Here is a 19004-nt window from a genome sequence, read left to right on the forward strand (position 1 = left end):
AGGGAAGAAAAGCACACTTATTTTAATAAAATAAGATCGTGGCCAATAAAATGCATTCATAGTCTACAAAATGCATTCATGTCTATGATTGCATTCAATGTAGCACTTGCACATTATAAATAAAAATCATAATTTATTGCATCAAAACATAAATCTTATTAACTGGTGACAATCTTCCCTCTAGATTGTTTCTCTAAAGTTGTCACCTAAGTGGATTTTCTGACAATTCAGTAGAGCAAACTCAAATCTGAAGAATTTTAGATACTGTCCCCAAGTTAGATCTGTAGTGGCTTTTAAAAACATGGAACATCAACTATTCAGCAAGCATTATCTCAAATTGCTCCTTCTCAGGATGAGAAGAGCTATTTTCTGAGGAGGCAGACAATCTATAATAATAGCTCTATACTTTGAAACTTGATTCCAAAGGCTGAAAAAAAAAGCAACATTCCTGCACTTCTTTTGACTTTTTGTAAATTTGTTACATCACTTTTTCAAAGAGCACCTTGCTGGAGATAGGTCACTGCTGGCCCCATCAGAGTGCACCTAATCAGATTACTAAAGCACTTCAGCTGCTCCACTGCCAGTTCTCCATTCCAAAAGCCATCCTGCAAAGGGTTTTGCAGAATCTTAAAGATGGATATTAAAGCAACAATATCACCAAGTGGCATCCTATTTTCTCTGAAGTATCCTCAAGATAACTTATAACCATGTAATTGGTGTATTTGATACTAACTACATCCTGTGGTAACAATTTACCAATATCTTTGTTCCTGTAAGGCATAAGGAAGGTTGGTTTATGATTGCCTTTTGCCAGTGAATACCCTCAATAGAGAAAAACAAATTGCAAACTTACTCATTCTGGTGCTGTTCATGGGCTAATCACATGTTTGTTTTAAGTGAGACATTCTGCTTCCACTAAGGTAATCAGGCTTCATTATGAATGAAAATGTTATTCAGTTTCACATTATGACCCAAGTTAACTATGTACAAACATGCATATTACTAGTAATTCTCTCTATTTATTGTGTGTCAGGCATTGTGCTACATGCTTTACCTGTGTTGTGTTTGATCTTCGTAAGAGTATAAACTCAACATGGGGCAGAGTTCTTGTTTTTTATTTTGTTTTGGGGGGAAGAGCTGTTTAATTCACTGCTGAATCCCCAGCCTCTAGAGCAATGCTTGCACATAGCAGGCACTCAATAAATATTTGTTGAATGAAATGCTTGAGTGGCTGTATTAATGAACTATAGCCTTGTAAGGTGGGTATTATTAGTCACATTTTGCAGAGAAGGAAACAGGCTCAGAGAGATTATGTGCTCATTGTTACAAAATGAGAGCACTGGAAATACCTAGAATTGGACAAAGGTATGTCTGATTCCAAGAGGTTCTGAAGCCAATGGTTCTCAAAGAGGGCTTTCCATTAGAAAACTTATAAAAATGGAATGCCCAGGCCACTCCCCACTCATCAGAATCTCTGAGGAAAGGTACCCAGGCAGCAGCATTTTTTTTTTTAAAGCTTTATACTGATTCCAGTGCCATACACTCTACACTTCCTAGTATGCTGAAAAACAGAAACAGGTTCAGGTTTCTGATTCTACATGAGATGTCGCAAAGGAGATGTGTTCCCTTATGGCTCTCTTCTTTGGCACTTGGTCTTTCCTCCACAGTGTAAATACCACTCTCGTTCAGTCCGCCTGTTTAATTTCTAACCAAGCTTTGGAATCAGAATGCTTCCTCTTGAATTTTCCCTCCACTCATACCCAACCACGAAGAGTTAGGATTTTCCTCTTTTCCCCAGAAGCCACTAATCACCTCTGCGTCAGCTTTTATCATCATGTTTACTTGGATCTCTCCTACTCTAACCAGACTATAGGCTCCCGGAGGGCAGTCTCCTCCCTTGTCCTTTGTTCATTTATATATACCCTGCAACTGGCGCCTATACAGGTACTCTAAAAACATTTGATTAACAATTTTCTCTGCCGCAGAAACTCACTAGCAAAGGCATTAAATATTTTCTAGAATAGATATTTGAACTTAAAAAAAAAAGATCCAGTGTTTTTTCTGCTCTTTACCTCAAAATTCAACATTTCTCTAGTATGCTTGTTTGAAAAGTTTAGTTTCTTTTACTTTATTTTTGTTTTGCAATTTTTTATACCAAACTTCTTAAGCTTCAATAATATTGCAATGATGCAAATATTATAGGGGGCAGTTATTTATTTAAAAACTCTATGTGAAACAGTTTGCATTTTTTAATAAAATGGAGGTAGTATATATAATAAATAACATATTGTCAGTATCTGCTGGAATTTGTGGAACTCAAAGTTTTAAAGTCAAATTTTTCTACATTGTACCCTTGTGTATGTGTACGTATGCATGCGTGCATGAAAGTAAAACTTGCAATGAACATGTACCTAAAGAAGACTTATTTCTAGCCTTCTTAGTAAAAAAGGTGTCAACCAAACATGGCGCAATTCCTAAAATTCAGGGCCTGTTCTCAGGCTGTGTGAGGAAGCACAGGCTCCTTGACTGAACGGGCAGTGAGAATGGCAGGATGGATGAAATATAACTTGGAGTGACTGACAGAAACATTTTACCAGAAACATTCTGGGATAAAGAGGTCTCCCCTCAACCACTACCTGGATAAAATGGAAAGTAAAGCAATAAAACACAATTAAAATTTTAGGTGTTCCTGGAAGTGGGACAAAAGATGACTTCAAAGCATTCTCTGTTGGCCTGCCAACGAAGGCTGGGACATAGGCCACGACAAAGTGAAAGCGACAAGAGCAGCAAGAAGCTCTGAGACCTTAACTAAAATCAAGAACTTCTGAATTTTTCTGTCCCTAGGCTATCAAATTCATGAAATGCACAGGGAATTCCATCCAAGTTATGTACCTCAAGGTGTGCACCTGAAAAGGACAGAATGACCTTTGAGAGCACTGGGAAAGAGATGTTCAGCCAGTGTTAATGGAATCCCAGAGCTCATACACAGCTCTTTGTAACCACTGCTAATGCAGAGTTTTTAATGGGCACCAAAGACAATGTGGAATCAATGGAATGTCTAAAAGATACCAAGTGCCTCTAAATTGTGAACCACAAGATACAGTCTATCCTGGTTAATTTGGTGGGTGGTATGCTGCATGATTTTGACATTTCTGGTTAGATCACCTTTGTGCAGGACAGAACAGGGCAAAATAATTTTAAAAAGCAATACTCAGGAACATGTTGGAAGTAAAGTAGTTAGCTTAGGTTAGTTGTCTTTTTCTTACTCCTTTGTTATGGTCTGTTCAAAATGTTTTTTATTGTATGCTTTTATAAATTTTTTTAATTTTTTATACAGTTGATTTAAAAAAAAAAGAACAAAAAAAAAAAAGGAAAAAATATGCAGAGCCCCCTTGAGGAGCTGGTGGAGAATGCAGGGGTATTGGCCTGCCCCACCTCGATGGTTGCTAATGTGCTCACAGACATAGACGACTGGTGGTTTGATGGGTTGGGCCCTCTACCACAGGACTTGCCCTTGGGAAGACTGTTGCTGCAAAGGAGAGGCTAGGCCTCCCTATAATTGTGCCTAAGAGTCTCCTCCCGAATGCCTCTTTATTGCTCAGATGTGGCCCTCTCTCTCTAGCTAAGCCAACTTGGCAGGTGAAATCACTGCCCTCCCCCTGATGTGGGATCAGACACCCAGGAGAGTGAATCTCCCTGGCAACGTGGAATATGACTCCTGGGGAGGAATGTAGACCCGGCATCGTGGGATGGAGAACATCTTCTAGACCAAAAGGGGGAAATGAAAGGAAATGAAATAAGCTTCAGTGGCAGAGAGATTCCAAAAGGAGCTGAGAGGTCACTCTGGTGGGCACTCTTATGCACAATATAGACAACCCTTTTTAGGTTCTAATGAATTGGGGTAGCTGGCAGTAGATACCTAAAACTATCGAACTACAACCCAGAACCCATGAATCTTGAAGATGATTGTATAAAACTGTAGCTTATGAGGGGTGACAATGGGATTGGGAAAGTCATAAGGACCACACTCCCCTTTGTCTAGTTTATGGATGGATAAGTAGAAAAATGGAGGAAGGAAAAACAAACAAACAAACGCACCCAGTGTTCTTTTTTACTTTAATTGCTCTTTTTCACTTTAATTATTATTCTTGTTATTTTTGTGTGTGTGGTAATGAAGGTGTCAGGGATTGATTTTGGTGATGTATGCACAACTATGTAATGGTACTGTGAACAATCGAATGTACAATTTGTTTTGTATGACTGCATGGTATGTGAATATATCCCAATAAAATGAATATTTAAAAAAAAGCAATACTCAGAAAAAGGCTTCAGGAGTTTTATCTTTTTAAAAAATTGGATAACTGAATACTGTAGTTCTTGCACTTGTCTTCAAAGCCAAACATTAAGAGAAAAAAATGATCTTTTCACATTTTATCAGTGGTTTAGAAATAGCAGAATGAATGCCAATTATTTCATGTTATGTTAATTTTTTAGAAAGTGGACACAATTAAGTATTTTCAACTACTTATTTTCTCCCCTTATAAAATGAGAGTAATTATGTTTACATTGTAAGATTGTTAGGTCTTTGCAGATAATATTCTTTAAACTTTTCACTATACATTGAAGGCAACCAGAGAATATAAATGAATCAACCAAGGACCCACAGGTGGTTGATGGTAGGCATATCTCCAATTGATATGTTTCCTGAACAGATGCTGAAATCTAAACAGCTTTGTATTAGAAAAGTTACACTACACTACTATGTAACTTGGGCAAATAACTTAATCTCTGAATCTGAGTCTTCATCTCTAAAGTTGGAATGACACTGTCTTCTTCATAGAATGGTCAAGAGGGTTTAAGATAGAAAATGCAGTATTCAGTAAAAGTCCCGATAGCATTGCTTTTACTTTAAAAATGTTGTCTTCTTTCGATTGTTGGGTGGTGCATTTCATCACAATCTAATTGAAGTCCATGAAAACAGGAAACTGTCCTATAAACTCCTGCATTCACCAAGACAGCTCAGTGTCTGAAGATCTTCAATCTAGAGGCCCAGTATCTCACAATTTATGAGATATGGGAACCCAAACTGGGTGGCACAGTAACTGTTTCCTGATCCCAAAAGCACCCTCAGCAAGCCCCTGGCTGCCTTTCCCAACAGTATGCTAAAACCTCTCCATCTTTATGCACCCTCCTGTATTCCAGTCTCTATACATGGGCTTGTCCTCTGGTTCTGGCTCCTCCTTTGGACTCGGGCAGACTAACTACCATGAGCCTCTGCCTGTGTTTCTGGGATTTGGGAAACTCTTCTTTCATTCATTCTTTTACTCATCAAGCATTTATCGAGCTCTGCCCAACACATGCCCGGCACAATACTAGATGCTCCCAAATCAGCTTAGACCTTGCTAGCCCCCCTCACCCCCGTTCCTCCAGCTACAGTTTTGGGTCCTTTTTCAAACTGTATGGCTCTACCAGAACTAAGATGGTGTCACCTCTTGACTACAAGCCCTTCATCTGCTCAGACACTCCTAGTGCTATTTATTTGACCACAGTATTAGCTCCTTCGATATCACCACTCCCTGGGCTGGATCCAAGTCATGCTATGCCTTCAGACACTATCATTTGTACTAGGGGCCATCCTCTTTTGGTGGCAATCCTTTTTCGTATTTGTTACACAGCTGTTTCCAGCCCTGTTATAATTCCTATTTGTAGGCCCAGCATTAAGGGTCCAGTAAGCAACTGGTCGTGACCGTTCCATTTATTTCTGAAATCTCCATGCCCTTATACTCATCAAAATAGGGCTAACTACAAAAAGGATCAAAAAGTCTCAGGTAAGATTTTGAAGGCAAATGTCCTAGATTAAAGCCTTCTCTACGGTCATAAAAGCCCCAAATGCTTTAAAATTGAATAATTAAAATGGATTCTAAACTTACTACAAAGCGCCACTCTGAATGGAGTATATTTTTAGACTATGATCTCAGTATTCCTTTAACAGAAGGGCAATTCCACATCCAAACATAGTCATAAGAGGGAAAATGAACGTAAAGCTTAAATGTGCTCACAACTAGTAAAAATAAATGCTTTCTCTAAGCCAAGAATTTTTCCAACAAAAACACCAAAATATGTGGTGATTTCTCTGATAGTTTCATAAATCTGTGATTTTGTGATTTCAGGAACAACAAATATTGGTTACTAGTATTTCAAAGCCATAAACATAAATGTTTATAGTCTTCCCCAGATTGGGTAGATAATGACCCAAGAATGGCCTTGGAAGTAAGACTCAAGGACCAGCTCAGGAGCTGAGCCAAGACTTCACAGCATGGGGGAACTCACTGCCACGACCCATATATCCTCTCCAACCCAGGAACCCTACTTGCTGATCTCAGAGCTGCTCCAGGCCACAGAGAGGCTCGAGTCTGGCAGTAAGCATGTTTTAAATGTTCAAGTACAACAAAGTATCTCACATCAAGGAGATATCTTGTATCAACAATTGTAGTAGTCCTCAAAGGATTTATCAGACTTGAAAGTGTATCTGAGGGCGAAGAGGTAAAAGCAACCTCCTGACCAGTATTTTTTTTAGAAAAAAAAATGATTATAATTAAAACTTTTTTTAACCAAATGGAAATCATCATGCTATTCCAATACAAAAATGTGAAATTAGCAGGTGTCACAGAGATAAATTTCAGAGACCATATTATTAAATGAGGCACCAATAATGGGAAAAAATAGATACTGGTTAAAAGAGAAGCAGAATTAATATTCTCTCACCTCAACTGTATAGTATCCATAATTAGCATCACTGCTGATGTAATATGGAAATCCTTCCTACCCTGAAATGCAAGCCCCCCTCCCCCTTTTTGAATGATTGTTGCATTAAGTTCTAAGAGATTATTATATATTGAGTTCAGGTATTAAAATGCATTAGAAAAAAATCAGTTTGCATAGGTATCCAGAAAGATTTGAGTTTTCACATCCCTATGACACCATAATACTGCACGTAAAATAGTGATAAATTATTGACAAATCTATTGTGATTATTGTAAACTTTAATATGCATTTAAACATACAATTATGTCACAATTAAAATAAAAAGACTGTTTCTAACCTAAAATTAATTATATAGTAATCTCTCACATTTTTTACTGATAAATGTGGCTAAAGATCATTAAAGTCATTTATCACACACAAAAAATATCTAAAAGTATCTAAATACATTCATGTGCTCAAAAATCAAGTCACTCACATACAATGCTCAGCAAACATTAAATATCTAGGACTATCCAGAGTTTATTAAATTTAGCTCCTTTTTTAAAAACTGTTGGAGTTTGTTCCAAGTCCATGATACTGATTCACCACTGTCAGAATTTTCCTAGCATCTTAACTATGAAAAAATTTCAATTCAAGTTTTAAGAGAGTAACAAAAGCTCCTTTTCAAGAAAGAGAACTATACATACAAACAGGATTCTCTTTAAGGAGAGAGTGGAGGGAGAATTAAAGACCACCTGTACCAATTTTAAAAATCATTACCTTTAAACAAGCCTGAAAATGCCCACTGACTATTCTGATGAGTTTGATGCCCATTTTAACAAAAACCATTTCAACATCTGCAAGTTGTAGAATTTATTTTGAAGCCAATTTTTGAAAAAATGCTATAATGTAAATTTCCAAATGATTTAGCCAAAAGATGAATCACTGCACAGTGTGAAAACTGTTCCAACATCTGACTGACAACTTTGCTGGAAAATGCTAGGCAACCGATACTGTTACCTGTGTTCACTTGATCTAGTGCAATCACCTTAAAATGAACCTGAGCATGTGGAATTACCAACTTAATGAGGACTGAAAACATGCTCACCACAGGTTGTAATGGGGCTCCAGGCATCATGGCATTGGCTAGTTGCATTTGCTGGGCCAACATGGCCATGTTCTTCTGCTGAATCAAGTTATTGCGCCCATTTATCTCCAACTGCGTTTTTAAATGTGGTGGTGGATGAAGATACTTGCAGTTCTCCCTGGAGCAACGACCCTAAAAAACAAAAGCGGAAAATACCACCTTAAAAAAAGAATAAAATCAGCAAATATAAAAAAAAAAAAAAAAAAAAAAAAGGTGCAAACTTGCCACTTAAATCTATCATGGATTTTTCATAGAATATATTATCCATATCAGTGTATCATCTTTTTAGAACAAGTAGTGAATTCACTCAAACACATTATCAGAAGGAGGTGTTAAAACATTTGAAAAAGTATAAAAGCATACAGAAGTTCATTCATTTGAACAATTTTAATACTAATATTTCTAGATTCAAGTTTAAAAATCTACAAACTGCCAGGATAATATTAAACCATAGATTAGCAAATAAAGAAGTGTTAGGTTCTCTAGCATAATATGCTCCTGGTTAACTTTAATAAATCCCCAAAAACCGTGAAGTTTTACCCTCTATTTTTACTTGTAATGAGTTCTTAGGAAATTAATTTAGAGGAATCAAGGCATATTGTATTTCAGTAAAACACCTTTACAAGTGTCTGATAACAAATAAAGTGAAACTATCATTGAGCTCTATAAGCCCCTATATCAGAAAAGTTACCATTGACAAGAAGAAAAATTCTACAAGTTCCTACTGTATCGAGATTACTGAATATAAAGAAATGTTAGTGAAAAGGTAACCTTTAGCCTTTCACCCCTCAAAGACATAACCACACCTAGTCTGTCTCCCAATAACTATAAAACTATGAGAAATAGACTTATCTACCCTACAAAAATGTATACTATAAAATGGAGAAACAAAATGAGTTGCTATAAAATAATATATATGAATATACCTTCCTTTTGGGACAAACTTCTGACCAAAAATATTTATTAAAGTCTATAATATACCACATTGCATGAGGGATGGTATCCATATTATTTCAATAAATTGTCAAATCACACTGATAATAACAGATCTCATCAGTTACTACCTTAGCAAAAAATTTAAATAGAATGTTTGCAAAGGTAGAAGAAAGATTTAATTGAAGCCATCAACAACCTTCTTGAACTTTCTTTGATTTATCCGAGAAAAATCAATTTAGCATAATTTGATCAAATACTGTAAACTGACTTGGAAAACTAATGCTGACATTTATGTTGAAATCTGCCAGAATTCTAATTTGAATGATCTATTTCAGCCTTTCTTAATTAAGGTTTTTAGGAATAAGTTTCTATACTACCCTGAACTAATCTCATAGGATGTTCCCTGTTATTTTAACAAACCGTATGCGACAAAGCATTATTAGTAACACTTTAAATTAAGAGGCAGTAGGGGACAGTGATGATGACAATGAGTTTACAGGTCTCTCATTCATCAATTATACAAACTGTGTAAGTAAGTTCATTAAGCCTCAGGCTTTTTACCCATTACAAAGTTGCTATATAACCTAAACAGTAAGTATATTATGAAACTTCCAGAACATAATGCCAATGCAATGCTCTTGGCACTGTGTGGCCCTCTCTAAGCAAGGTAAGAGTCAGGAGATGTACTGCCATCACCACCAATGCATTTTAAATTGTATATCAAACAAAAGAAAAATAAAGCATTGTCATGAGAGTAACCTTTCTAACATCTATTAGTTATGGGTGTTGGCATGTTCAAAATTAAAGTAACATTTACATATATATGACCTATTCCATATAAAATCACCATGCTTGATATATGTTGAGATCATGTCATAATAGCTTAAAAACATCTCGATGCAAAGCAACTGCTAAAACAGTAACAAAAACAACACTTGAGAGACACAAGATGGACCACAGAGTACAACTGGCCAAAATAAAGATGCTTACAGATGACACCTGGTCTGATTTCAGGGTGTCCCACTGAGCTCTCCTCTAGAGAAAGTCTGCCCTTTCGGTACAGAGAATGAATAAGCTCTGAGAGATAGTCTGGTTCTCAATATCTCAATGTTATATTTCTTATGAAGACAGGGCTTATTTAAATATAGATCAGTGGGGTTGTATCCCTCCTGAGGATTCAGTTACTGTCAGTTCACTCAGATCAGCTTCTAGGGTTCCATAAATGGCCACAGAGACAGCCCTGGACCTCAAACCAGGCCTTGCCAACACTTAACACTTGTCTTCTCAAGCACTTCATTCCAATGCTTCCCTTGAACATAAACCATCCAATTCCTCCTACCTCTGAACACAGCCCAGATTGAAATAACAAAAAAGAAGAGTCATATGTGCTCCCTATATATTGTGTCAGTGCATCTCAAACCGTTCAATAGAAGCTCAGACCTTTTATTTTTTTATTGTATATTTACTATACCCATTCCAGAAAAATGCCATTCTATTCCATTTTTTATAAATATTACATATCTGTGGTTTGATCTGATTGCACTGGACCTTCACTTTCAAAAAGCTGTGTTTCTAAGAATCAACTTGGAATGTTTTCTTTAAAAGTATACAGACTGCTGTGCCAGTTTGAATGCATTATGTGCCCCCAAACACCATTATCTTTGACGCAACCTTGTGTGGGCAAGCATATTAGTGTTGATTAGACTGTAATTCTTTGATTGAGTGTTTCCATGGAGATACAACCCACCCAATTGTAGGTATAGCTCTGATTAAATAATTTCTATAGAGGTGTGGCCCCGCCCATTCAGCATGGGTCTGGATTAGTTTACTGGAGCACTATATAAGCTCAGACAGAAGGTCAGAGCTTGCTACAGCCAAGAGGGACACTTTGAAGAACACACAGGAACTGAGAGAGGAGCTGCAGCTTACAGAGACATTTTGGAGACGGCCTTTGAAAGCAGACTTTTGCTCTGGAGAAGCTAAGAGAGGACAAACGTCCCAAAAGCAACTACGAGTGACATTTTTGAGGAGCTGCAGCCTAGAGAGGAACATCCTGGGAGAAAGCCATTCTGAAACCAGAATTCTGGAGCAGATGCCAGCCACATGCCTTCACAGTTAGCAGAGGTTTTCCAGATGCCATTTCAGTGAAGGTACTCCCTTACCTTGGACACTTTATGGCCTTAAGACTGTAACTGTGTAACCAAATAAACCCCCTTTATAAAAGCCAATTCATTTCTGGTATTTTGCAAAAAGGCAGCATTAGCAAACTGGAACAACTACCAGGCTCTCTCCAAGGGAGTCTGTGCCAATAGGGCTGGAGGCCCAAAGATCTACATTGTAACAAGTATACCAGGTGATTCTGATATAGCGGAAAGCACTGCAGAGCACAATGCTGCAAAATCACTTGAATTTTTCATTGACACATGGGGAAAAAATAATGAAACAACCTCTGCATATGATATCAGATAAGCTTAGCTTCTTAGGAAGTTCAAAACTTGTTTTATGCTGACTGTACTGCTGAATAATAGTGATATGACAAGTAAAAAGTTTAAAAGTAATTTAGAATAAACACTGTGCCAGAAGGTTGCCTAAATCCCAGGAGAAAACCACCATATCTTCCTTAGGAGAGTTAAAATAAATATGACATTGGTACATGGTCAGCTTCGTCCACCTCTAAATCCCCAGCACCCCCACTCCAAAGTGGCCATCAATAAGTGTTTGCAGAATGAATGAATGAATGAATGAATGAATGGTTTTTACTAAATGCTTATGAATTCTACTCTTACTCTATTCCAGAGACAATGAAGAGATTGAACAAAAATTAATTTCAATGCCACACCTTGTTTCTGAGTTGTACTGACCTAATGATGCTTTTATTTAGAGGCCAGCAACTTAAAAGAATGATAAAGCTTATCACAATAAAAGAAAAGAAGAAAAAGTAAAAGAGGGAGGTTTTTAAGTTTCACCTGGCAGGAAGGGAGACATGTACAGACATTCAATGCATTTGGCATCCTAAAATCTATACAATGACATTAAGTTCTAAACCTCTAAAACCAAAAATTCAATCAGTATCTAAGGCTAACATATACAGGTTTATATATAGGAGCTACTACTATAAATAATCTAGAGATTTCACCTCAAGATACCTTAAATTGAGTTGCTAGGATCAATACGAAAATAAATATAAAAGAAATTTTTATTCAGTTTTGATAGCTACATGTAGTTTCACCTATTGTCATAAATGTAAAATGTTATAAAACATAGTTTGGTTCAAATAGTAGCTTTGTTACTTAGTTAACCTAACTTTGTGACCCTGTGGAAGTTAGTTAAATTCTCTGAGTGGCCATACTATTTCTGTATAATAGTAACAGTAGTGTCTATTTCATTGGTAATGTATAGGGATAGAGCACACGACAGCGGGCCAAAGTCACACATGGTGCCTGGCATAGTAGGCTGTCAATAAATGTTAATTATTTTCCTTTCCTGTCTTTACTTAGATTCTCAAGCTAATAACGGCAGCAATTGCTTAATTTAGCACCATATCTGTTAAATATACTAAAAATAATATAGGTAGGGAAATCCAGGTGACAATGAATGATAATCATCGGTAATACATTATAAGGTCAGCCCTTAATAAATGGTTGTGTATCTGCCATATCCAGTAAAGAAAAATTGTCATTCTAATACATTTCTTACAATGTTGTTTCTGTGCTTTGCTTTCATTGATTACACAGGACTCTTACTTTCAGAGAGCTGTCCATCTGAATAGTAGGATACTTTATAGAGCCTATACCATAGACACATTAGACTCTGTTCAAGGAGGCTTTTTATAGGATTGACACAACACAGATTCTAAGAATATCACTGTAATGCATATATTGAATTTTTTAAAGGAAGAAAAAGTTCAGTAAAATATTGGTCCAGACTGAGCCCATTTTTTTCTTAATAATTTTTTATACCTTTAAATTATAAGTAGACTGTCCAAAAAAAGATCAGTTCCCACTACTTTTGGTGTCAAGAGCCTGTATAAGCCCAATAACAGTCATTTGACAGACCAATTAATCAATTCTCAATTTCAGAAGATATAAGTTGTTAAACTGTGAATTCAAGGATTTTCTCATAAGCCCTTCAAACTGCTACAAATTTGTGATTATAAAACGGAAACAGAAATATAATTTAGATAAATTGATTGATCCTCAAAAAAAAATGCCTGGTCACATTTTTAAACATTATCATTTAACAAAATGTACCCCTAAAATAACTGGTATTGGTACACATGTAGCATATGTACATAAAAACTATGGGTATACAATGTATACAGTAAGATATACATTGTACAATATGATGGAAGTTAGGTAATTAACAGCAAACCAGAATAAGGATAAAACTGAATGAAACCAGAGATGGCAATTTAGATAAATGAGAAAATGATTTCTTAGCAATTTTTAACTGAAAATAAAACATTATCTTCCTTAGAAGTTGGCCAAACTTGCTTAATAAAAAAAAATAAAAAATTCTATCAGAAAACTGGGCAAACTAATTTCCCATTTTTAATTATAATTCCTCCATCTAAAATAAAAGGAATACTGTGATTTATGAGGTCACAATCTAAAGAGATATGTCATTAAGCTGCCAAATGGTAACTGTGTGGTAGGATTAAAATAACTGAGTCATAATTGGGTAGATACTGGAAATAAAGGGTCAATGAAAAATTATACTTATACTTGTCTTTTCCAACTTTCAATGGAAATACTGGTAAGACTGTTTAAACTAGAACCATTTATTTCAATTGTTGCAACAAAACCAACATTTCCTTTCTGACTGCTGAAATATGTTAGATGTTTTTGAAGCACTGCCTGAAGATACTCATTGCTCAGATATTGGCCAGAAATTCTGGCAATCTTCCCACTGAAAATACTTAGATTTTTTTTCAGCTAAGATGATACAAATGTCTCACAAAAATTTTGCCCCCCCTCCCAAAAAAAAATACTGACATGACATATCTATTCAAACATTTCCAAAAATGTTTTTTATGACACTGCCAGGCATTTTAGTTATCAATTCTACTGCATGGATAAATAAATTTGTGTGTGTGTGTGTGTGTGTGTGTGTGTGTGTGTATGTATACAGTTTGTTTAAAAATATGTCCTAGCTGTAGGACACATAATGGCAATTTATAAGGTGATTAAGAAAAAACATATACTTTATACACAAACATATATACCTACACACATATAAACACTCAGTGTTTTGTTTTCATTTAGGTGGATATGTGTTTAACTCTCAAAATGAACTCCTACTGACTTCGTCAAATATTGAAAGCAAATTACTTGCATGTAACACAGAGTATATTATAGCTCCTAAATGTGTATCTCCTCATGACCCACTTGTTTCCCTAAAGGCCTTGTGTCAGCTTACAAGAACACACACATCATAAAATGTTCAAGGCTTATCAACTGCAGCATTATTGACATCTTGGGCCTGACAACTAATTGTGGGGGACTACCTGGTGCATTGTAGGATATTTAGCAGTATCCCTGGCCTCTAACTACTAGATGCCTGCAGCAACCTGCCCACAGTTGTCACAACCAAAGATGACTCCAGACATTACCAAATGTCTTCAGTGTGGGGAAGAGGAGAAATGGGCACAAAATCACCCCCCAGTTGACAGCCAACCACTGCTTTACAGCTAATGGAATTTAACAGGGCCACACATAATTAAAAACAACTGAGACTCCAAAATTGTTTGATTTAAATCAGCTTTAAATATTTGTACACTTATTTTTAAATAGTAGGATCTTTTTATTTATTTTGAGAATTTCCTCAAACAGTGAGATAATAGATTTGTACGACAAAGCCTGACTGAAAAGGAGTGGGAGGCTGACCAGTTTATTCCCTCTAATTTCACCAAATTTTGACAGCTGCAGCTTCTCAAAAAGTTCCAGGTATGAGAATGTGAGTTTCAACATTTGTTATTTTTTCTTGCATTCCAAATAAAAGCAAATAATGATAGTGGTAAATCAAAGAATAAATGATTAGATTCTAAAATCATATCAATAGTTCACTTCACTTTTAACTAGAATACTAGGGATGCTGGCTTTTTTTTTTTTTTTTTTTTTTTTTTTTAAGTAAAACAACATTTTCTTATCTTGCACCTCTCTAGAGAAAATCTTTTCTGGATAACAAAGTTAGAAATGCACTTTCAAAAAGAAGCTACCGATAGAGCCAGAAAAACAATCAAAGATAGGTCACAGTCAATATGGAATTGTCTTAGGCCCACTGCACTATGACATTGCTGTTTTTAACTGTTTGCAAATATTTTCAAATTAAGTAAAAATACGTATACACATGCATATACATTTCCCCAATCATGTACCTATTTCTAAGAGCAACATGTGTATTAGCAACTTAGGTTTTGTTTCTGTTACAAATTCAAGAAATCTAGGATACGTAACTTAAAATTTATACATCATTGTTTTCCTTGGAAAAACACATAAGGACTTTTAGAGAGCTATAGAATAAAACCTAAAAGGACACTGGATTATCATTTGGTAGAAATTCTTAAAGTAGTCAAAACTAATGATAATTTATCTTCTTTTATTTTTTCCTTAGAAAGTTTCTAATGGAGATTTCACTGTTTTGATGTTACAGTTTTTGATTTGTTGTTTTAATATTATATGTTATCCTATATAGGAAATAAATAGTATATATACTATTAATAAGTAAATACTATATATTTACTATACTTAAATACTATGGCATACTTTATAGTAAATATATAGTATTTACTTAACAGTAATTTTTCTATTCATTTTTTAATTTTCAAATATTCATGACCTTTTAACCCAGATCAGTAAATACTATTTTTTTCTTACATATTTTCCTATCTTTAATATCATGGCATCCTTTCACTTATTTCACAGTTTTATCATATGGAAAGGAAAGGAACAGTTTTATCATCTTTAAATCAAGCATAACTTCTATTTTAATTTCTTCATTGGTCTTTCAGATGATATCAAAAACAAATGCTTAGCATCCCCATAGAACATTAAGAGAGGAGGTCAGTTCTCCTCTTACTTTGCTGGGTAATTAATCTCTAATCTTCTAAACTTAACATGAAGTAAATATAGCAACACTAATCAAAGCTTAACTTTCTAAATGTAAATTGTCATTTCTTTATCCAATCAACATAAAACCAAATGCTTGGAGTACAATTCAACCAGCAGAGCTGGGAGAATTCTACCAGTGAAAGCAAAAAGAAGCAAAAATTTGTGAAAGCATTTTCATTGAAACAGACCCAATTTCTTTCAATTACTTTGACCACAGATACAAAATATGTTTTCAAATGAAATGCAATATAAGGCAAATTTAAACGTTTCCCTTTCCTGATCCCATAAAAAGTTCACATTCATACACACACCTTAGCTTGGTAATTATTGCAACTGGCAATAAAAGAAAGAAACACACACACACACACACACACAATACCCACTGAATTTAAATTTGTAATTTTACCATGGCTGGAAAGAATGTAAAAACATATAACATACAGTTTCATCAGCATTATACATTTTCCTATCAAAGTCTAATCTGATCGCAAACAAGAGATTTTCAGTTTGACTTTTCTAGCTACTTAAAGAGCCCTTTCTGGTATTCAATGGCTGTTGTAGGCACTATTTTGTAGAATATTCCTAAATTTGATGATGAAGACTCTTGGACATTAAAGGCAATAGTGACATTTACGTATCCCAAAATATCCTCTATGCTGACGCAGTATCAATGCACTCTAGCTCAAACATCGGGATACTATGACTTTTCTTCCCTGAGAACTTAGGAGACTTTAATTGCACAATTCCCATTAATCATTTTGAAAATGGCAAAACTGAAACTCTACACTTCTTGATAAGTATTATGTAATCCATGAGAGTCTGGTTAGCTGCTGCTGAGGAGGTGGGGAAAGGGAGAAGGGTAACAAATCACATAAACATTCTTGTTAGAAAAATACCACTCCTTTTCTCAAGAAGCTTTTGTCTGTGAGAGATCAGATATACATACAACTGTGACAACAACAGTTATATCAGCACACAATTTTAGCTGATAGTCATCTGAAGAAATCTTAGCCTCCTCAGAGAGGACCCACAAGGCTCTTCTATTTAGAGTTGGTCGTGATGGGCTGCTGTAAGAAGAATCAGCCTTACTTTTCCCTTACATCCATGGCTTCCTCAATCCTACAAACTCCTAGAAAAAATTGTATAGCCATCACCGAGGCTAATGAGATGAAAAGGCTTTAACAGGACACCTATTGTCTGCCCCTATTCCACATTTTTCCTGGACTCCAAAGATGGATCTGGCTGGTATCCCTGAGCCAAACCAGAGTCTCCATGACCTTGCAAAAGCCCAGTGACATTTGGTAGGTGCCAGCCCGTTAAAGAGTCCAACAATTTGTTGGCTGCTTTTTTATGGAATCATAAAATTGGAAATGCCAGATCACTGTGTCTCTATTATTTTTTCAACTGCTTCATTATTTTTTTCAGTACAGCAACTTTCAGATTTCTAAACTGTTTGTAGCCGAAACATTTCTGAAGTTTAATGGCACCTAAATCAGACACTCTTCAATCTTGGCTAATAATTAAAAGCCCTAACATTTACATAATAAAATGTAGTGCTCTATTTGTCTATTTGTAGTGCATGCCTTTCAATTGAGAAATACAAAATGTTTTACAAACAGTACCAACTTCATCATCGTACCATTATTAGGTAGATTACAGCACAACTGTCTCTACTATATCTCTAGGATTTTCCTAAGGATTAAAAGGAGGTAAACTTTCTACGTGAGATGTACATAACTTTTCCCTAACAATCTCTTGGAAGACTTGTTTAAGCAGTTCTTCACAGACCTATGGCAGCTCCTAATGCAGTCACAAAGTCAAAGCTCCACATCTTTTAATACTCCTCTGTGAAGTTTTGGTTGAAAACCAAAAGGTATATTTTTACTAAACAGAAGAATAGTAAAATTTAAATAGGGTTTCCTATGTTTCAGGCATTGTTTTAAGCACTTTAGAGATACTAATTTATGTAATCCTCTCAACATCACTGTGAAATAGTTTCTGTGACATTTTACACCTAAAGGGAATTGAAGTGCATACAGACAGGACAAGTGACTTACCCAAAGGCACCTAACTGAACCCAGGCAGTCTAATTACAGAAGGGGCGCTGTCAACCATTAAGCTAGAAGTATGCATTCGCACTGAGTGTACCTCCCTTGTTCATCTGCAAATGTGTTTCTTCCCCTAATCAATGACTGCTCACACTAGAAACACAGATAATTCTAACCAGAATAGGCTAGAACCAGACAGATGCTCCAGCCCCTTTCGAGTTATGCAAAGGAAAAGATGTTTCACAAAAAATAAGCAACCAATTTTGGAGGAGAATGATCTACACAGTATTTCCAAAGTGTAATGGAAGAAATTAGATGATATTGTAAATTTCAGTTTGTCACTTTTTTTTTTTTCCTCAAAAGGACTTGCATTATAGTATCAACAGTAGAGAAGAAAAACTGAACAACAAACAGGCTAAAAATTTTGCTTCATGTTATCCATCTCAAAAGAGAGACCTAGGGAGGTACAGGGTTCTTGGGTTACCTATGGATTTCAGTGAACCAGCCTCTGTAATTTAGATACATCACAAATAGTCAAAAGGTTACTTTATATATATATAAACACATGAGTTACAGAGTAATACAGTAACAATGTTAAATTTTAAGGGGCAGGTCTAAATCAGCACTATAAAAGAAACTAAAGGAAATCAGAGACATACAACATTTTGGAGAAGCCAGCTTGAGAAAATGATACTATGATCTTGCATTTATATGCAGCATTTGCTATATTTGTATCTGCTAGACCCTACATATGCCTACAAATACAGGAAAGTAAACCCTGATTTTACATATCTAAAATTATCATTTATTATGTACTCAAGATAGACTTTGAAGTATATAAATAATATAATGGTTCAAAAGTTTCATGTCAATATTTCCTTTGTAAATCTTTCATCAAAGTCTGTAAGATGAGATAGCATATATTATGCATATAATTAATGCTTAAATAACTTTATAACCTGTAACATATGTCCAGTACATTGGCTGTCAGTTACATGCAAAACCATTACATCACACTGC

The 19004-nt window shown here is 35.6% G+C and overlaps 1 protein-coding gene across 15 annotated transcripts in view; it reads right to left on the reverse strand.

Annotated features, from left to right (window-relative positions):
* MBNL1 (muscleblind like splicing regulator 1) overlaps positions 1-19004 on the reverse strand; it is a 191678-nt gene that overhangs the window by 32584 nt on the left and 140090 nt on the right. For all 15 annotated transcript variants that reach the window (XR_005217797.1, XM_037842277.1, XM_037842384.1 and 12 more), the window contains one exon: positions 7853-8023. Coding sequence is in view for 14 of the 15 variants with exons in the window: in XM_037842277.1 (XP_037698205.1) it covers positions 7853-8023 (171 nt within the window). In the remaining variant the exon portion in view is untranslated. The remainder of the gene's footprint in view (positions 1-7852; positions 8024-19004) is intronic.

Source organism: Choloepus didactylus, chromosome 1 (assembly GCF_015220235.1).
Source record: "Choloepus didactylus isolate mChoDid1 chromosome 1, mChoDid1.pri, whole genome shotgun sequence".
NCBI classification, from domain to species: Eukaryota; Metazoa; Chordata; class Mammalia; order Pilosa; family Megalonychidae; genus Choloepus; species Choloepus didactylus.